This window comes from Lepus europaeus, chromosome 5 (assembly GCF_033115175.1).
Source record: "Lepus europaeus isolate LE1 chromosome 5, mLepTim1.pri, whole genome shotgun sequence".
Classification (NCBI taxonomy): Eukaryota; Metazoa; Chordata; class Mammalia; order Lagomorpha; family Leporidae; genus Lepus; species Lepus europaeus.
In genome coordinates, this window is record NC_084831.1 from 33905726 (window position 1) to 33927649 (window position 21924).

The following is a 21924-nucleotide window of genomic DNA, read 5'->3' on the forward strand; positions in this document are numbered from 1 at the left end:
GCTCTAGTCAGACTTATCTCCTCACCGTCCCTCAATATACAGACCCCCACCTTGGCATTTGGTAGATTCCCTCTGCCTGGATTGTTCATCTTTCACATACCCAATAGATGTTTCACTCCATCACCCCTGTAGGTCTTCACTCATGTTACTGTTCTGGTGAACTTCTCTTGGCCATCCTGTTTAAAATTACATATACTCCTCTTTGTTTTTTTTTTTTAAAGATTTTATTTATTTGAGAGGTAGAGTTACAGACAGTGAGAGGGAGAGAAGACAGAGAAAGATCTTCTTTCCACTGGTTCTTTTTCCTTTCTCTATTTTACTTTACTCTTTATCCTTTACCACTGTCATTAACTAACAGATGTTTCTTGTCCTTCCACTAGAATGTACACTCCATGATTATGTGACTTTTCTTTACCTGTTATGCTCACTACTAAAGTCCCAGCATTCAGAATATTGCCACACCGTAGCAGGTAAAGCCACCACCTGCGATACCAACATCCTAGATGGGCACCGGTTCGAGACCCGGCTGCTCCACTTCTGATCCAACTCTCTACCATGGCCTGGGAAAGCAGTACAAGATGGCCCAAATCCTTGGGCCCCTGCACCCGCATGGGAAGACCCAGAGGAAGCTCTTGGCTCCTGGCTTATCCAGATCAGTGCAGCTCTGGCCGTTGCGGCCAGTTGAGGAGTGACACAGCGGATGGAAGACTTCTCTCTCTGCCTTTCCTTCTCATTCTGTGTAACTCTTTAAAATAAATAAATCTTTTTAAAAAACTGCCACACAAAAAATTAGGTGCTCAACATGCTGAGTGAATAAATGATCCTGCTGACTGCAACACCACATGAAACTACTAGGTTCTGCAATCAACACTTCATACTCTGATCTGAAAGATCTTAATTAACAAATTAGGTTTAGGTTATTTTTCAAACTGCTCTGGGAACCAGAACAATTCCTCAGAGGTCACTGAGAGTAGGACACGGAAGTCTAAGCAAGCAAATAAATCTAACATTTATCTGCTTTATTCATTGGACTTCAAATAAGATTTCCTTCAAAGAAAGGATTTAGTGACCATAAATCAGGCATACAACAACCTAATTCCTACTTTTTACATTTCACTCGGTTACTGTAAATGAGGGTAATCTGGATATTATGTTTACATCTTTCAGAAAGAAATTAAAGTAGTATCTCTGATCTTATTTAATAATCTACTACAAAAGCAATCAAAAATCACTATTTTCTAATTAAGATGGATAGAAAGTAGACTAAGCTTTTAAGAACAAAGTATAAAATTATGTTATTTCATGTACATGATTATCACCTCACTAAACTCACTTAGTTCACTAAATGGAGATTAAAAACACACCCAAATTCCATTACCAAAAAAGAATCTTTCCACTTCTCCAAGTTGCACCACTTGAGACAAACAATATTTTATTCTGAACCTCATCCTGAAATTAACTATAATGTGACTTGACCAGTGTAACTTTTTAAATGTTAGATGACCCAATAAAGAAAAAAGAAACAGGCCAGCACTGTGATTTAGCAGGTTAAGCTACTGCCTGGGATCTAGCATCGCATATGAGTGCCTATTAGTGTCCCAGTTGCTCCACTTCCAATCCAAATGCATCTGGCAAAGTAGAGGAAGATGGCCCAAGAGCTTGGGTCCCTGTCCCCTATGTGGGAAACTCAGAAGAATCTCCTGGCTCCCAACTTCAGCCTGGCTCAGCCCTGGCTGTTGCAGCCATTTTTGGAGTTAATCAGTGGATGAAAGATCTCTCTCTCTCTCTCTCCCCAGCTCCGTCTCTTTCTTTGTAACTCTGATCTTCAAATGAATCTTTAAAAAAAAAAAAAAGAAAGAAGGAAAAAAAAAAAATAAAGAGCAGTATGAGAAAACTATTTAAAAAGAAGAAAAACCACTCACCTTAATGAAGTTACAGATGGACAAGCCTGTCCATACAAACCCATCTGGCCACAAAGAGAATCTAAAAAGTAAAGGAGAATTAGTTATTAGATGCTCCTAAGTAAATGAAACTATAAATCACGCTACAATTCTAGTTGAAACACACAGAAAACAGAAATAGAAGGTTAAAAGAATCACTATTATCAGAACACAAACCCAAATGAATAAAAATGCTGAGTGATAAAGAGATATAACACTAAGACAAACATACCAGAGGCATAAGAGAAAAAGGGATAATATAACTGTAACATGCTGGGGCCGGCGCTGTGGCATAGTGGGTAAAGCTGCTGCCTGCGGTGCCGGCATCCCATACGGGTGCTGACTCAAGAACCGGCTGCTCCACTTCTGATCTCTCTAATACGGCCTGGGAAAGCAGAAGATGGCCCAAGTCCTTGGGCCCCTGAACCCACATGGGAGACCCAGAAGAAGCTCCTGGCTCTGGATAGGTACAGCTCCGGCCGTTGTGGCCATCTGGGGAGTGAACCAGCGGATGGAAGATCGATCTCTCTCTCTCTCTCTCTCTCTCTCTCTCTCTCTCCTCTTTGTGTAACTGTGATTTTCAAGTAAAATAAATAAATCTTTAAAAAATAATAACTGTAACATGTAAAGGAACTGAGATCTCACAAAATCTAACAAATGGTTATGCTTACATTATAGAAAGCCTGTATCCAAACTACACAGTAGCATCCCAGGGATTCCAGAGAGGTGTCTAAAAGCTACTACAGGGGTAGGCATGCAGGTTCCCACTCCCATGTAATTGTCCTCCCTTCATCTACTCTTCAAAGCATCACTACTTTTATTGATCTTATATACTGGACTTCACTAAGACTTCATCTGAAAAAACAGTTCTGTTGCTTTAAAGAGTTGGTAGCACTAAAGAGGAGGAGCATGCATAAGACAGTCTTAGTTCAAATACTAGCTGTGACACTACTGAGGCCCTGAAGAATTTATATAACCTCACTGAATCTCAGTTTTTTCATCTGTAACTTGCTGTGAATACCACCTATATAACTTTATTTATTCATCAGGGATAAATTACAGGTTTGTTGTTAGAATTAAATAAGTGAAGGGCAGGCACTGGCACAGTAGGTTAACCTCTGCCTGTGGCATTGGCATCCCATATGGGTGCCAGTTCTAATCTCAGCTGCTCCTCTTCCAATCCAGCTCTCTGCTATGACCTGGGAGAACAGTGGAAGATGGCCCAAGTCCTTGGGCCCCTGCAACCACGTGGGAGACCCAGAAGAAGCTGCTGGCTTCGGATCCACTCAACTCTGGTCACTGCAGCCATTTGGGGAGTGAACCAGAGGATGGAAGACCTTTCTCTCTGTCTCTCACTTGAAGGAAAGAAGGGAGGGAGGGAGGGAGCAAATGAGAAAGTATCTATTATACCACTAGTACCTGGCACATCTGGCACATGGCATAGTATAAAATTTTTTTTTTTTTTTGACAGGCAGAGTGGACAGTGAGAGAGAGAGAGACAGAGAGAAAGGTCTTCCTTTTGCCGTTGGTTCACCCTCCAATGGCCACCGCGGCTGGCGCGCTGTGGCCAGCGCACCGTGCTGATCCAATGGCAGGAGCCAAGTGCTTCTCCTGGTCTCCCATGGGGTGCAGGGCCCAAGCACTTGGGCCATCCTCCACTGCACTCCCTGGCCACAGCAGAGAGCTGGCCTGGAAGAGGGGCAACCGGGACAGAATCCGGTGCCCCAACCGGGACTAGAACCCGGTGTGTCGGCGCCACAAGGCGGAGGATTAGCCTGTTGAGCCACGGCGCTGGCCGATAGTATAAAAATTTCATTAGCTACAAGGTTGATCCACAAATGCCTATAGGTAAAATAAATGAGAATAAGTTGGAATAGATGTAGGCGTATACAGATGCATGTAGTGCACACATGCAGACTGAGCAACTAAGGAGAACATGTTGAGTCTGAAGACATCATTGCTACTTCCAATTCTAGCCAAAGGTTATAAGCCCAGCATTGTAAAAATTTCCAATTATTCAAGAGAAACAAAGATATCTAAAATTGTATTTTGAAATGTCTTGGCTTTATTTCTAAACAAATGTTATGTGCACCAAACAAACCACTAATTTCATTCTAGGTTTATAACCTTTAGAGGCTGAATGAATTCCATGTCTAGTTGTCCCTGCAGACACCAAAGAAAAAGACACTCTACCTCTTCTAGAATTTCAGCAGGGATGCCTTGATTATCATATCCACTGAAAGCAACTAAAATACTGTGTAAAATGTTTTTAATTGTAAATGAACAAAAATCTGACGGGAAATAAGGTATGATCAGAGATCAAAAACTAAGTCAAAGGAGGGAAATTAGATATATAGAATACTGAAGCCCAAGGTGTAAGAAGGGTTCAGGTCTCACACAAGAGATCTTAAACAACAGAATTATAAAGAAAACTGCTCTTTATTAATCTTAGCACTCAGGGCTAAAGAGGTAATGGGAAGCTATAGTAGCAGTACAGCAGTGTCTTCTTGCTACTGTACAACCACAAACTGACCCCTTCTACAGATTATGATTTTAAAAGCTTCAGAACTAAAATTTTGCTTAGCATAATTGCAGAATGAGAGTGTCCCCCACCCATCTTTACAAAAACAAATGTGAAGTCTGAGAGAACTCACTTTTGATCTGGGCCCAGAAAATTCCCACAGGTAAGATCCCAAAATAAAAGAATTCAGAACAAAAAAAAAAAAATCATAAAAGGCAGAGGCTGGCATTGTGGTGCAGGTTACACTGCCGCTTGGAATGTCAGCATCCCAAATCTGAGTGCCTGATTCAAATATCAGCTATCTATGCTTTCAATCCACCTTCCTGCTAATGCTACTGGGAGGCAGCAGGTGATGGGCCCAAATACTTGAGTTCTTGCCACCCAAATGGTAGTCTTGGATGGAGATCCTGGCTCGTGGCATTGGCCTGGCCCATCACTGGCTATTGCAGGCATTTGGGGAGTGAACCAGCAGAAGGAATCTCTCTTTCTGCCTCTCCTTCTCTGTCATTGTTTAAAAAAAAAAAAAAAAAATCACAAAATCCTGAAAACACAAGCCACCCATAGCCAGAAACAGCAAAAATATCAGTTAGCATAGTCAATACTACAAAGGGTTCAGACATAAAAATTACTGGATGCCTCTCTCTACTATTATACTTTATGGGTGATTTTTCAAGTCTTATATTTTAATTGCCTGTACACAGATGAGTCTCACACCTTCATCTCAGGCAAGGACCAATCTCCTGATCTCCAAACATAAATATCTAATATTCCCTCCTAGAAATCCCAAACTTACCATGTCTAAAACTGAATTTGCTTTATATACTTTCTATCTTGATAAAGCCTGTTCATCTAGGAATAACTTTTAGGTTTCTAGCCTAATCTTTCCTTTTATTAGAGCAGAATACTTCTAACTCTTGATTTCTCTGAGGAATGACTTCTGTAAAAACTTCTGGCCTTTTAGCCTACTTCCTCCAAAGAGAGAACTCGGTTAGTGGGTACAGCTAAATGAACTACAGACCTGAACAGCAGATAGTTTTTTTTCTTCCCTCTCCATCAAGGACTCTATAATACAGTGATCTAGGTGTGTCTGCTCTGCTGATCCAAACATCCAGGCCAGGTAAGCTGTCCACGGGCATGTAGAAATGAGGGGTGTGGGGAGGTTGGAGAGTTTGCCAACTCGGCTCTTAAACCTAAGCCACCTTGAAGGTTAAACAGTTACTGTAAGACCCAGAAACTCTACTTATATGTATCTCCAAGATAAATTTATGTTCCTACAAAACCTTGCACACAAATGTTCATAGCAGTATTATTCGTAAGTCAAAATATAGAAATGATACAAATGTCCAACAACTGATGAACAAAATGAAGTATATCTACAAGTATATAATATCCATGTAGCAGACAATGGGATAAACTGTTATTACATTGTACAACATGGAAGCACCTTAAAAGTCATGTGCAAAGTGACAAAGTCAGACATAAAAGGCCACGTATGAGGCCCTTGGACCTAGCAGTTAAGACTGCATCCCACATCAGAGTGCCAGGGTTCAAGTCCCAGACCTGCTCCCAGTTCCAGCTTCCTGCAAATACAAACCCTGCAAGGCAGCAAGGCTCAAGTAACTGGGGCTCTGTCACTCACATGGGAGACCCAGATTGAGTTCCTGGCTCCCAGCTTCAGCCTGGCCTAGTACCAACTGTGGCAGGCAGTTGGAGAGTAAACTAGCAGATGGAAACTGTCTCTCAAAAAACAAAATAAAATGTCACATATTTTATGATTCCATTCATACAAAATGTCCAGAATATGGGGCCAGCGCCGTGGCTCACTTGGTTAATCCTCCGCCTGCGGCAACAGCATCCCATTTGGGCTCCGGGTTCTAGTCCCGGTTGCTCCTCTTCCAGTCTAGCTCTCTGCTGTGGCCAAGGAGGGCAGTGGAGGATGGCCCAGGTGCTTGTGCCCCTGCACCCGCGTGGGAGACCAGGAAGAAGCACCTGGCTCCTGGCTTCGGATCGGCACAACACCAGCCGTAGTGGCCATTTTGGGAGTGAACAGAAGGAAGACCTTTCTCTCCATCTCTCTGTCTATAACTCTACCTGTCAAATTAAAAAAAAAAAAAAAAAAAGGGAGAGGCAGCAAGATGGCGGAATAGGCAGGAAGCACACTTAGTCCGGGGGGAGAGAAAGTTTAATATAAGTGGAGATACTGCAGGGTCAAGGAAGAGTAGGGGAAGAAACAGCAGAGGAAACTCTTCCGGAACTAGTGATTCACAGTGGACCTGCGTGGAGAGCGTGGGAGCCCAAGTTCGGGACACCAGCGGCAGACTCAACGCACCAGCGCTGGAACGCGAGGTGAGCCGAACCTCAATAGCCTGAGATACCAGCAGGCAAGCGGAAAGAGGAGGCTAGAGGGAACGAGGCTTGAAACTCCGTGGGGAAAAGTTCACCAGGCTAACTAGAAGAGAGAGAAAAAAATAAAAAAAGTGACTGATACGGACACAAGTTTCTCTCTCTCCGCTCACCTCTCAAAGGCGAGCAAGACAGAGCAGGCGCCATTTTGGACATACGTCATAAGCAGGGCGACCTCAGGTCTGCACCAGCCCTGAGCCTAGCAGAAAAACCTGACTCTGGGGGGAGGGGTGAAATAACAGGAGATTAGCATCTAACTTGGCAACCCAGTGGGAGACTGCAGGAGAATTGGAGCTCACACTGAGGGCAGCAGAGATTCCCTGTGTGGTCCTTGGGAAAGAACTTCTGATCTCTGGCTCCTGTGGGTATATCATTTGCCTGCTAACTACCTCCAATTACGTTCAGCTATGCGGAATTACCTCCCTTTTAAATCAAAAAAAGAAAGAGAGATTTACCACACCTAACCTGGGAGTGTCATCCTTGACACACCCTCAACCCTGAGGAACCAAACACAGCTCTCAGGCCACACTCATCTCAAGCCTCTAAGGCTCCACTGAAAGCAGACAGTCCACTTAATATAGAGCCATAGTGTAACAAGAAAAAACACCACAGTGAAGAAACCAAATATCTCCAACATGCCAAACAACAAACGCAAAAACCAAGCTAACAAGAACAAGGAAGACACTGTGACACCCCCAAATGAAAAAGACACCCCAATTCAAGACTATGAAGATGATGAGATCGAAGAAATGCAAGAAGCGGATCTCAAAAAATTGATAAGAACATTAAGAAGTTCTCAAAAACAAATTCTTGAACTACAGAAATCCTTCATGGACAAGATAGAAAATCTCTCTCGTGAAAGTGAAATATTAAGGAGGAATCAAAATGAAATGAAACAACTAGTGGAACAAGAAACTCTGATAGTGACTAGAAATCATAATGAAATGAAGAGTTCAATAGATCAAATGACAAACACATTAGAGAGCCTTAAAAACAGAATGGGCGAAGCAGAAGAGAGAATATCAGACTTAGAAGACAGAGAACAGGAAAGGAAACAGGCAAACCAAAGAAAAGAAGAAGAAATTAGAAATCTAAAAAATATTGTCGGGAATCTACAGGATACTATTAAAAAACCCAACATTCGGGTTCTAGGAGTTCCTGAAGGCATGGAGAGGGAGAAAGGATTAGAAGGCATTTTCAGTGAGATACTAGCAGAAAATTTCCCAGGTTTGGAGAAGGACAGAGGCATCTTAGTACAGGAAGCTTATAGAACCCCTAATAAACATGACCAAAAGAGATCCTCACCACGACATGTTGTAATCAAACTCACCACAGTGAAACAGAAAGAAAAGATCCTAAAAGGTGCAAGAGAGAAACGTCAGATCACTCTTAGAGGATCTCCAATTAGACTCACAGCAGACTTCTCATCAGAAACCCTACAAGCTAGAAGGGAATGGCGAGACATAGCCCAGGTACTAAGAGAGAAAAACTGCCAGCCCAGAATACTATATCCTGCAAAGCTCTCATTTGTGAATGAAGGTGAAATTAAGACTTTTCATAGCAAACAGAAACTGAAAGAATTTGTTGCCACTCATCCTGCCCTGCAAAAGATGCTTAAAGATGTCTTACACACAGAAACACAGAAACATGGTCACCAGTATGAAAGAAGGTAAAGGAAGGAAACCTCACAGCAAAAGATCACAGGAAGCTCAATTTCTCTTTGACATAGAATTAAACTCTGATGCTCTGTTAAAGCAATGTGTTAAAGTAATCTATTATGTTCTCTTGATGTCTGTTAAATTCTAATTGTTCAAAAACAGCTGAATTTTTATTAAGAGCTATGGGTTATTTAAATATGTGCTTTTTTCAAAAATTTGAATAATCACCTTGTAACAATGATCAAATTTGGTCTATGTTATGTCATGATTTTAAGAAATCTTATTTCAACCAGATATTTTGGAGACATGATAGTTATCTTAATGAGAAAGCCCCAGAGGCTTAAAGGGTTAAATACTTGTAAAATCCTACAGGTGCTTTCAAAAATACTGTGAAGTAAGCAAGTGCCTCTTGTTGGTTGATGAGTTTATAATTTTAAATTGTCAGCAAGCGATCTAGGACTTGCTCCCTCATTTCTCTATTCTAAGCCCAACTTCTTCTTTCATTTCTCTATTCTCTTCAAGGTAGGAAACTAACTCTATTATGAAGGAATCTGTAGGATGCACAATTTAATCTTTAGACCTTATAAAAGAGATGGCTAACATTTTTCTGCAATAGCATAGCCAAAATAAGAACTCAAATAATAATCTCATAGCTAGATTCACTTTGCCATCAGCGAAGTATACAGTAAGTAGAAAAAAACCTCCCTTTCAGACAAAAGGGAAAGAAAGTTTTAAAGTGAGAATATAATTTTCCTCATGGGCATTGTCTACCTTAGAAAAACTACTACAGAACATGCCTGTGACTATAGACTTGTAGTTCAGGCCACCAAAGATTAGAGATGGGAAACGGGCACTCCCTTGACTTGCATCCTCTGGTCTGCTTTAACACAAACCAGGAGGAAAAGAAAGCTCGGCATCAGAAGCAATGGGTGGCAGGCCTATTAATGGCTGATCTGTACAGTGATCTGCCCTCAAGGAGACCCAACAGGCCAGTCCACTGCAGTGGCTTTCAATGTGGTAAGCCTGGGCTTCAGCAGAAGTCAGCTTGTGAAGAGCCCTGGCAGCTCTGCCAAGGGTTGGATCACTGGAAATGGACCTGCCCTGGAGTCGAAGGATGCCCAGGTCAGAGCCACAGATCTTATTGGCTCTAAGCTGAAAAGCCCTTCACTCAGCCCAACTTCCAAAGTGACCACTGCAGCTGAGGGGATGGTCAAGTAGGGTCAGCAACATTGCAGGCAGAACTGTAAATTTCTTGTTAGAGATGCCCCCTGCCTTTACCTGGCCAGCTCTCTTCCCAGGCCAGCCAAGTAATGAAAGTCAACAGAGTGCCTTCCCCTAGGAGGTTCACACCTCCCTTAGGATATACCCCATGTGAAGAGATAGATAGGTCTTGGCCTCTGAATTTACAAGGCCTGAAGCCCACCAGATTATTATCAAGCCCCTTCTATCAGGTTCTATTTGCCTCTCAATCAGAAAACTTCATTGTAGCTTAGACAGCACCTTTCTTAGCTCCTCTAATAATGACTCTGTCCTTTGTTCTAGGCCCTGTCTAGTGCACTTGGGCCTCATTCCTTTGTAATCATAACCTCTACCACCAATGGCTCTACTCCCAACATGTGTGTACTGATGGTCCTCTTCCCCACTTAATGCTATATAATTGTTCAAACCTGGTAAATGCCACTCTTAGGATCATTGGTTACTATCCTCACTCTGTCTTTTATGACCTTGTCTAAATATGATCAGAGTCGGAAAACTTGGAAGGCTTCCATAGCCTTGGCAACTCATGACGACAGCTTAGGATGGTTACTGGCGCCATAAACTAGAGTGTCAATTTGTTGGGTCAACAACAGGAGCCACTGTGCACTTGCTCCTCATGTGGGATCTCTGTCCTTAATGTCTGTCCATTTTGATTTAATGCTATAACTAGTACTCAAATAGTATGTTTCACTTTGTTTCTATGTGGGTGCAAACTGTTGAAATCTTTATACTAAATTGATCTTCTGTATATAAAGAGAATTGAAAATGAATCTTGAGGCAAATGGAAGGGGAGAGGGAGCGGGAGAGGGGAGGGTTGCGGGTGGGAGGGAAGTTATGGGGGGGGGGGGGAAGCCATTGTAATCCATAAGCTGTACACTGGAAATTTATATTCATTAAATAAAAGTTAAAAAAAAAAAAAGTGTAACAAAATGTCCAGAATAGGTAATTCCACAGAGATGGAAAGTAGATTAGCTGATGCCAAGAGATGGGGAGGTGGAGGGAGAGGACAGGATGGTAGATGAGGAATGACTGCTAAAAGATTTCTTTCTGAAGTGATGAGAAATGTTCTGATAGTACAGATGGCTGCACAATCTTGTGAATATACTAAAACCACTAAATTGTACATTCTAAACTTGTGAACTTTATGGTATGTGAAATTTATCTGGATAAAAACTAATTTTTAAAAATGTACTATCTTGTTTCTTCAATCTGTTGGTTCTCACTTCTCAAGCCAGTTGAGACTCAGGTAAGGGGAAATATTCTTACACATTAAGTTACCAAAACATCAACACCCTCAAGACTCCTGAGTTACCATTTACTACTAATTCTAACTAATCTTCCTCATCTTTTCCAGCCTCAACACCCTAGTTCAGTTTTCTCCACTTTTCATATGAATTACTGCCACTAAATGGTGTCCTGAACCTTGGGCTTACTGACTGAAAGAATATACAATCATCTTTTCCATACCAGGCAACTGAATTTCATAAAAGGCTAAAAGTTCACACTGAAGTCAGGAAATTTCAAAATGTACCCTCCTAGTTATAATCATGTTTCCATGGCACCAACTATAGTTGAACAATTACATTAATTCATTCAATTACATTCATAATTGATATGGTTTAAGTAGGTGCCAACAGTATCTGGTAGCATTTTCTCCAAATCCTTCGAAAGCCATTAGGCATCAAGAAATCTGGTGAAGACTGATACAACCAGAATACAGGTAGCAAAAGTTGTCATACACTAATGGGTATGCAGGTTATTTAGTGTATCATATTCGATCACCAGTAGAAGCATGTGGAATTCCTTTTAATATAAACAGTGTTTAGGTAATATTAAACTGTTACAAACTATTAGGAAACAACCATTATAACAGTTGTATAGTAATACTTTATTTTATGGCGAAAGATGAAATCAGACTAAGTATTTTCAAAAAGCCCTAGTAATTCTTATGACCCTCTCCCATAGATATAATGCTTTATAATTACAAAGAACTTAGAACATTCATGATCTTGAGTCTGAAGACCCAGATTCGAATCCCAGCTCTCACAGTTATTGTATGGCCTTGAATATATTGTTAACTTCCCTGAGGCATACTTCTCTGCTCCATAAAATGGGAGGAAAAAAAAAAAAACTATGCTTAAATTATCATGACAGTAGCTTGAATAAAAGCATCTGCATTATATTAGACAAACGAAATATAAGAATTAAACGTGCACTAGAAATGAACACTACAGTACTAAAGGTCAAGAACCTATTCCTTTTTTTTTACTTCTGAATTCCACCCCAACAATCAAAAGAGCTGAAAGTATGAAACTTACTAAGATCCTCAAAGAATGATTCAGGCTACTTGATTGAACACTGTGAATAGTTATACCATTAGTCACAGGTAATCATTAAAGCAGCTGTAGAAATAACCTGTGTCTTATTTAATCAACCGGAACAGGGGAAATCTGCCAGAGGAAGGTGTAAAGGGAAAAGATTCTTGCAGAGTGAACAGTAATCAGCTGTTCATCACAGCCCCACTTGGTAAATTTGAAGGCAGTGGTGCAGCTTGAGCTAAGAAGTCATCTGCTTGAGATCTCAAGACTCATCCGCTTTCAGAGAAACTGAAATCATGATCCTGAATTTACCATAGGAATATCAGTAGAGGCCAAACAAGTAATTAAGAAATGAGGAACTGTTTAAAAAAAAAAAAAAAAAAAAGCTTGATAAAACTGTACTATAGATAGCAGCAAGTGATTTAAGGGCAAGAAAGGCAACAGTGTTAAATGTACACCAAAACAGATATAAACTGAAGAGAAAATATTGGCTTTTAATAAAAGATAATACTAGCAGAGTGGCTGCATCCCTGCCATTCATGTGAGAGGCCTGGACTGAGTTCCTAGCTCCCAGTTTTGGCCCCAGCCTCAGTCCCAGTCCTTGCAGGCATCTGGGGAGTGGACCAGCAAATGGGAGCCCCTCCTCTCTCCTCTCCCTCTCAAATTTTTTCAATGGAAAAGATTTGAATACACAGTTCTACAAAGAAGATATGTGATTGTTCAGTAAACATAGGAAAACATATTCAACATCGTTAGTCACTAGGAAAATGCAAATCAAAACCACAGTGATACCACTTCACAGTGTTACCACTAAGATGGCTAAAATCAAAGACACGTGGGGAGGGCAACTTTATAGAGCAACAGGTTAAACTGCCACTTGTGATGCCAATATCCCGTATCAGAGTGCCAGTTCAAATTCTAGCTACTCCTCTTCTGATTTGGTTTCCTGATAATATGTCTGGAAAGGCAGCAAAAGATTGGCCCTGCCACCCATGTGGCAGACCAGGATGGAGTTCCTAGGTCCTGGCTTCCGCCTGACCCAGCCTTGGCTACTGCAGCCATTTGGGAACCAGTGGATGGAAAAATCCACCTTCCTCTGCCCCCTACCCTACCCTACTGTCTTCAAATAATAATCTTTTTAAAAATATATTAAAATTGTAGGGGCCAGCACTGTGGCATAACAGGTAAAACCACAGCCTGCAGTGCCAGTATCCCATATAGCCACCAGTTCCAGCTGCTCCACTTCTAATCCAGCTCTCTATGGCCTGGGAAAGCAGTGGAGGATGGCCCAAGTCCTTGGGCCTCTGCACCCGCGTGGGAGACCAGGAGGAAGCTCCTGGCTTGGGATCGACACAGTTCCGGCCAATGTGGCCATCTTAGGAGTAAACCAGCAGATAGAAGACCTCTCTCTCCCTCCCTCCCTCTCCTTCTCTCTCTGTTTTACTTGAAGTCTGATGTTCAAATAAATAAAATAAATCTCTAAAAAAAAAAAAAAAAGATAGTTTGTATATTTTTACAAAGGTGTAGAGAAACCAAAACTCTTATACATTGCTAGTGGAAATATAACACAGAAAAAAATGCAGCCACTCTGGAAAACAGTTTGACAGTTCATCAAAAAGTTAAAAAGAGCCACCATACAAACCAGCAATTCCATTCCTAGAGTATATGAAATGAAAACATTATTCCACAGCAAACCCTATGCAGGAATGCTCATAGCAGCATTAAATCACAATAGCAAAGAAGTGGTAACAATCCAAATGCCTGTCAACTGACGGAGAGATAAAATGTGCTATATTCACGCAATGGAATACTGTTTGCCAATAAAAAAGAATGATACATACTACAACACCATACCATTCTTCAAAACATATTGGATAAATCCATGGATATCAAATGTCCACACAAATTTACACTAGTAATTAGATTTTAGATGAATGATTAGTCGTTTTTTAGGGCCACCAGGGGGCAAAGAAGAAAGAGGTAAAAGGAGAATAAAGATTAACTGCTAGTGGGTATGGGATTTCTTTTAGAGGGGGGAGGGAAATGTTCTAAAATTAAATTGTCATGATGGTTGCATAATCCTGTGAATATACTGAAAAGCACTGAATTTTACACTTTAAATAGGTGAATTCAACATTAGTGAACTGTATCTCAACAAAGATGCTGGGGGTGGGGGAGTCTTTTTCTGGCATGTTTTTGTATCTTCCCTCACTAGTGCCACAGAAACCATTCCCAACCCCCAAGCTGGAACAGGAAGGGTAGAGCAAAATTAATGACTTCACCAGAAAGCAACATTACTGAAATAAATGATTTTCAAATTTATAATCCCTGGAAATACTAAGGTGTTTCTTTCCTAGTGGCCTCTACTGTTTCCAAACCATATCGTTTATTCATTAAACATGTTTAACAAAGATACACATATTATCCATTTAAAATGTTTTATATACCAAAAAAAAAAGAATTCTAAAATTCTACCACTTTCAACAAACCAAGTTCTTAGCTATACCCCACTTCTACTAAAATAAGGCCAGGGCCAAGAAAAGACTAACAGAAAAACAGGGAAAAAAGCAAACCAACAATCAGCCTGTGACTTCTAAGAGTGGTTAAATACTGAACCAACTGCCAATCTTTTTCCTCCATGGTTTAGGACCATGGTCAATCAAACAGGTGGTAATGTGGGGGAAGGGAGCTTCCTGACCAGATATCACAGAACTATAACTTCTTCCAAACCCAAAACCTTACATCCTGCAATTTATGTAAACAGATCACAGGCTACACTCCTCAAAACAAATCATAACCCAAGCAAGTAACACAGGATTCTATTTCTGGGCCTGTCATTAACTCACTGGATAATCTTGAAGCTTCAGTTTGTCTACTTGGTTCAATAAGTTTATCACAATACCCAGACCCAAAATCAGACTGGGGTCTAACAAAAAATGTTTTTCCAATATAAAAACTTATTTTTATGGAAAAATCTGGGAGAAACACAAGAAATTAAGTCCCCTTTAAGTCCTCCCTTATTGAATATACATGAAATATGAAAAGTTCAAAAGATTGTCCACTCCAAAACTGTTGAACTCTTCCATTTTAGACAACTTCTAAAGGTACTCACTAAACAAAGATAGAATGAGTGTTCAGAGGGCTGAATGATTTGGAGGCTTTAAATCTGAGCTCTGTTATATTTAGAAAACCAAGATGCCACCTCTGTATCTTTATCCAGGCCATTTGATTAATGTGCTTTGCCTGGTGTAATTCAAAGCAAGAGATTCTACCATACCTCTAAAAAGTAAATTGAACCTATCAAAACTTTACTGGTTGTCAGAAGAATGAAATGCTGTACTGCAAATCAAGAGACAGAAAGTGATAAAGTTTCCACTGCTACAGGTATTCAACAAGATAAAAATTATCTTCCTGTTCCCCACAATCATTAAAAAAAAAAAAAAAAAAAAAACACTGCTGACTTTCTAAGTTCTTAGCCATTCCTGGAAATTCTGATTTAGGAGTCTAGAAAGAAACCCAGAAATCTGCTAATTAAAAGCATCTCAGGCCGGCACTGTGGCTCAATAGGCTAATCCTCTGCCTTGCGGCGCTGGCACACCGGGTTCTAGTCCCGGTTGCCCCTCTTCCAGGCCAGCTCTCTGCTGCGGCCAGGGAGTGCAGTGGAGGATGGCCCAAGTGCTTGGGCCCTGCACCCCATGGGAGACCAGGAGAAGCACCTGGCTCCTGCCATCGGATCAGCGCGGTGCGCCGGCCGCAGCTCAACAGCCATTGGAGGGTGAACCAACGGCAAAAGGAAGACCTTTTTCTCTGTCTCTCTCTCTCTCTCTCACTGTCCACTCTGCCTGTCAAAAAAAAAAAAAAAAAAGGCATCTCAGCTGATTCTGAAGCAGTTTAATTCAAGAAATACTGGTTTAAGACAAAGACAGCAGAAAGATTTCGTATCACTTGTTAACCATGCTCAATAAGCATCATTTAGTAGTCTGCCACTGACAAGGTGTTGGGAAACTGGTAATAGGCAAACCATGTGTCTGTCATCCTTGACTTTGACCACTAACAGGACTATTTTAAGGTGACTTTGGGAATAAAAAGAACCAGATCTGGATTATCTGCTTTTATCTAGCAGAAGCTCCAGCTGACTCTGGAAAAGTAAGTAGATAGGAAGAACATGCCTGGTGTATGTACCAAGACTCTCCAAAAATACTTACTAAGTGTCTAGCATTGTACAGAAAAAGAAAACAACATGATTTCCACTCAATATGTTTATAATCTTGCTGGAAAAAATGAAAATTCTACATGACAATATAAACCTGGTTTTAGTTCCACTTGAGAATAATGGTGGGCCACTGGAAACAATGAGTGACAAGCCAAAAACAGTATATTTTGGACTGATTCAAGAAAGAATCAACCATAGGTTCTTTATCACTGCAAGATTAAATGATGTATTAAGAAGATTTTACTGGCAGCATTTTCCAAGGGGAAAAAAATGGGAGTGTCTTATAATCAGAGCATGGCCCACTGGAGGGAAAATAACCCATTTTGTACTATTTTCTATGCATTCTGTGTCTTCCACTGGACTGCTGGTTCCTAGTGATCCAGATACATATATTTAAACTTTATATTACCCATAATGCCTAACACATTTTGCATAAAAATGCTTACTGATTCAAAGGAAAAATCTGATAGACATTTCAAAAGGAATAGCAACAGAATTTGGTACAGTAAGCAACAAGAAGGGCCAAAGGAGCAGAAAAGACAAATTACACCAAAAACTAGAAGGGGAGTTGGGAGATAACCCATTGGTGATTAGAAATAAAGAAATTTTAGGCCGGCGCCGCGGCTCAATAGGCTAATCCTCCACCTGCGGTGCAGGCACCCCGCGTTCTAGTCCCGGTCAGGGCGCCGGATTCTGTCCCAGCTGCCCCTGTTCCAGTCCAGCTCTCTGCTGTGGCCAGGGAGTGCAGTGGAGGATGGCCCAAGTCCTTGGGCCCTGTACCCGCATGGGAGACCAGGAGAAGCACCTGGCTCCTGGCTTCGGATCGGCACAGTGCGCCAGCCGCAGCGTGCCAGCCGTAGCAGCCATTTGAGAGGTGAACCAACGGCAAAGGAAGACCTTTTTCTCTGTCTCTCTGTCTCTCTCTCTCTCACTGTCCACTCTGCCTGTCAAAAAAAAGAAATTTTAGAAAAAAATAAAATAGGGGTCAGTGCTGTGGCATAGCAAGTAAAGTCGCCACCTGCAGCACCAGCATCCCATATGGGCACCGGTTCAGGTCCTGGCTGCTCCACTTCCAAAAATCCAGCTCTCTGCTATGGCCTGGGAAAGCAACAGAAGATGGCCCAAGTCCTTGGGCCCCAGCACCCACGTGGGAGACCTGGAGGAAGCTCCTGGCTCCTGGCTTCAGATAGGCACAGCTCCAGCCGTTGCAGCCTAGTGGGGAGTGAACCAGCAGATGGAAGACTTTCTCTGCCTCTCCTCCTCTCTCTATGAAACTGACTTTCAAATAAAATAAATAATTTTTTTTTTTAAAAAAAGAAAATGCAGCAGTGTATGGACTTTGGATCTTGACTCAATTAATAAACAACTGTACACAGACATCATCAAATAACAGGGACCTTTGAACTGGGTATTAGATGACATCTAAACATACTGTCCATTTTCTTAGATACAATGGCATGTGGTTATACAGGAAAATATCTGTGGAACCTAGTGTTGTGGCATAGCAGGTAGAACTTCCTGCAACACCAGGAATCCCATATGGGCACTGGTTTGTGTACAGCTGCTCCACTTCCAATCCAGCTCCATGCTAATGGCCTGCGTAAAGCAGCTCAAGATGGCCAAGTGCTTGGGCCCCTGCCACCCACATGAGAGACCCAGATGAAGCTCCTGGCTTCAGCTTGGTCCAGTCTCAGCCATTGTGGCCATCTGGGGAGTAAATCAGCAGTGATGGAAGACACCCTTCTCTCTCTCTCTCCCACACACTCTCCTTCTTCCCCGCCCCCCCCCCCCCCCAAGCTCTCACTTTCAAATAAAGAAATAAATCTTTAAAAAAAGTCTGGGCCGGCACTGCAGCTCACTAGGCTAATCCTCCACCTGCGGGGCCAGCACCCCAGGTTCTAGTCCCGGTCGGGGTGCCGGATTCTGTCCCGGTTGCTTCTTTTCCAGTCCAGCTCTCTGTTGTGCCCAGAAAGGCAGTGGAGGACGGCGCAAGTTCTTGGGCCCTGCACCCGCATGGGAGACCAGGAGAAGCACCTGGCTCCTGGCTTCGGATCGGCGTGGTAGCACAGCGCAGCGGCCGTAGCGGCCATTTGGGGGGTAAACCAACAGAAAAGGAAGACCTCTCTGTCTGTCACTGTCCACTCTGCCTGTTTAAAAAAAAAAAAAAAAAGTCTGTTCTTTAGAAATGCACACTGATGCTTGTCTATAATTTTCTTTAAAATACTTCAGCAAATGAGGTATCACATCACTCTAGTAAGACTGAACTACCAAAAAGACAAATGACAACAAGGGTTGGCGAAGATGTAGAGAAAGGCGAACCCCTGCACAACACTGGTGGGAATATAAATTAGTACAGCCATTTTGGAAAAAAGATGGCAGTCCCTCAAAAAATTAAAGATAGAACTATCATGTGATCCAACAATCCTACTCACAGGTACATATCCAAAGGAAATGAAATCCACCTATCAAAGAGATGTCAAAATCCTTCATGTCAGAGGTATCTCCATTCCCATACTCATTCTGCACCATTCGCAACAGCCCAGAAGTGGAAACCACCCAAGAGTCCACCTATTAATGAATGGATAAAGAAAACATGGTACATATATACAACGGTGTATAAGTCATAAAAAAAGATGAAATCTTGTCATTTGCAACAACATGAATGGAACTGGAGATTATGTTAAATGAAGTTGGTCAAATACAGAAAGACAAATATCACATGATCTCACGCTTACGTGGCATCTAGAGAATAGATGATATCACTGAAGTTAAAATTTCAACAGCAGGAGCTGGCACTGTGGCGCAGCACTTTAAAGCCTGGCATGCAGTGCCAGTATCCCATATGGGTACCAGTTTCTGTCCTAGCTGCTCCACTTCCCACCCAGCTCCCTGCTAATGCACCTGGGAAAGCAGCAGAAGTTGGCTCAAGTCCTTGGGCCCCTGCACCCACAAGGGAGACCCAGAAGAAGCTCCTGGCTTTGGATCTGCTCAGCTCCAGCCGTTGTAGCCATCTGAGGAGTGAACCAGAGGACAGAAGACCTCTCTCTGTAACTGTCTTTCAAATAAATAAAATAAATCTTAAAAAAAAAAAAAAAAAAAAAGAGCAGGGGGCTGGCATTGTAGCACAGTGAGTTAAGCCACCACTTGTGACACTTGCATCCCATATGGGAATATCAGTTTGGGTTTGAGTATCAGCTTTGCCACTTCAGATCCAGCTTCCTGCTAATGTGCCTGGGAATGCAGGGGAAGAAGGTCCAAGTATTTGGGTTCCCCATCACATACATGGATGGAGTTGCTGACTCCTGGCTTCAGCCTGGCCCAGCCCTGGCTGTTGCAGTGGTAAACTAGCATACAGAAGATCTTTCTGTCTCTCCCTTTCTCTCTGACACTCTGCCTTTCAAATATTTTAAAAAGAAAGAGGGGCTGGTGCTGTGGTGTAGCAGGTAAAGTCGACATCTGCAGTGCCAGCATCCCGTATGGGTGTCAACCAGTTCAAATCCCAGCTGCTCCACATCAGATCCACATCTGCTATGGCCTGGGAAAGCAGTATAAGATGGCCCAAGTTCTCAGACCCCTGCAACCACGTGGAGGACCAGGAAGAAGCTCCTGGCTTTGGATCAGCCCAGCTCCAGCTATTACAGCCATTTGGGAAGTGAATTAGCAGATGGAAGATCTCTTTATCTCTGCCTCTGCCTTTCTGTAATTCTGCCTGCCAAATAAATAAATAAATCTTTAATTAAAAAAAAAAAAAGAAATATACATAAAACGGTTACCAGAAGCTGGGGAGGGAAATGGGGCAGGAAGATGGAAAAAGGCTGGTGGACAGGTCCTAAGTTATAGATAGATAGGAGTAAGAAGGCTGGGTTTCTTTTGCACAGTATGTGACTACAGCTAATATTAATGCACCATATATTTCTCTAGTTTAAAAAACCTGGAAAATAGGATTTTAGATGCTTTTACTATAAATCAACGTGCAATGCTCGAAAAAATAAACATACTTACCCTGACTGGGTATTATGCAATGTATACAAGTAACAAAACATCACATTTACCCCATAAATATTACAATTTTATGCAGTTAAACTTTCTAAAAATGAAAAACAATGGGAAATTAACTACTTCAGCAAAAAAAGAAAAAGGAAAATTATTTGAGGCATATTTGGCAAAGAATGGTTGAATGTCACTAATGATAAACAGGCATTCATTCTATTTTATATACTTTTGAGTACAATCAGCAAGGCAATTGATGAAAGTCTTCAGATGTTACTTGCTCAACTCCAGCATTGTACAATTCTTTTCTTTCTCAGATTTCAAGAAGCTAAGAATGATTAGTACTTCTGAGAAAACAACCTAGACTCAATCAGAAGAAAATGAGCATTCATTTGTTAGACCTACTAATAGGAAATCTCTGAATCTGCTCAAAGAACTTCTTGTAAATTACTGTGAGAACTGAGTATGAGCCAAGAGAGTGACTCAGCTGCTAAAAAGAAATAAAACACAATCTTAGGCTTCATTATTAGAACACTATCCAGATCAAGGAGGGTAAGGGTCCCATGCACTCTACACTGGTCAGTTCACAAGTACAGTATTGTGTTCTGTTTGGAGTACCACATTTTAAGCACATTTACAAGCTAGAAGGCTTGCTGGGGGTGATACCAGACTAGTGAGGAGTTTAGAAACCAAATGTCAAGTGTAGAGTGACTGAAGAAACTGGGTATATTTAGCTTGGAGAAGAAAACATTTCCCAGCCTTCCATCTCAACTCTTCCATATAGACCCAGCATAATGTTCTCCAAAGGATTTTAAGAGTTGTTCATGGGAATTACATAATCAGTATCATTTGAGATAAACACTTTTTCCCCCTCTAAAAGAGTTATCAAACTGTTTAATATTAAACTGCTTTGTGGATGTCCAAGTAAAGGATATATTTTCCATTTACCAAATGTGACAATTTACTCATTCATTCAACAAATATTTACTGAGACCCAAATATTTGTCAAACCCTCCTCCAAGTACTGAGGATACAATGAACACTTTGAACATCTTGGAGGAAAGTTTGATAAACAACCAACCTAGGTCTCTCTCTACCCCTCTAACTTGCACTGTGCTTCTGAATCTCTAAATCTCTGGTTACGTTGTCAGTCCAAAATATCCTATCCCATCTCTAATCTCAACTCAAACACTACCCCTTCCCATGAAGCTTTCTTGATACCATAAGCAAAAACACTCTTCTCAACAAACCCTTGGGTCTTTAACTGTATTCATTTCTTGTAAACAGACCATGCCTCCTAATTACTTTTGGATGCCTCACAATGCCCAGGACAGATTCTTGAATGCATAGGTACTCAAGAAATAGCTGCTGAAATAACCACCTGTAAATATTTAAAGAGTCATACTGTGAAAGAAGACAGGGTAGGTTCTCCAATTCATAGGGGGAGAAGGGTTAGAAAAAAGAAATGAAGTTAGAAGCAAATTTTCTCTCATTTAGAACTAACAACAGACAGACTAACATCTATTGGTGTTCTCAGGATAGTCAAAGGACTACACAAGGATACTCAGGAAAAGTTCATAAAAAACAGAATTAAAAGTTTATTTTGATGCAAAAATTTTTTTTT

The 21924-nt window shown here is 41.4% G+C and overlaps 1 protein-coding gene across 3 annotated transcripts in view; it reads right to left on the minus strand.

The window, feature by feature from the left end:
* The window catches only part of FOXJ3 (forkhead box J3), a 160527-nt gene that overhangs the window by 123300 nt on the left and 15303 nt on the right, over positions 1-21924 (minus strand). For all 3 annotated transcript variants that reach the window (XM_062191084.1, XM_062191083.1, XM_062191082.1), the window contains exon 2: positions 1923-1983. In XM_062191084.1, the coding sequence (XP_062047068.1) occupies positions 1923-1966 (44 nt within the window). In that variant the 5' untranslated portion in view covers positions 1967-1983. The remainder of the gene's footprint in view (positions 1-1922; positions 1984-21924) is intronic.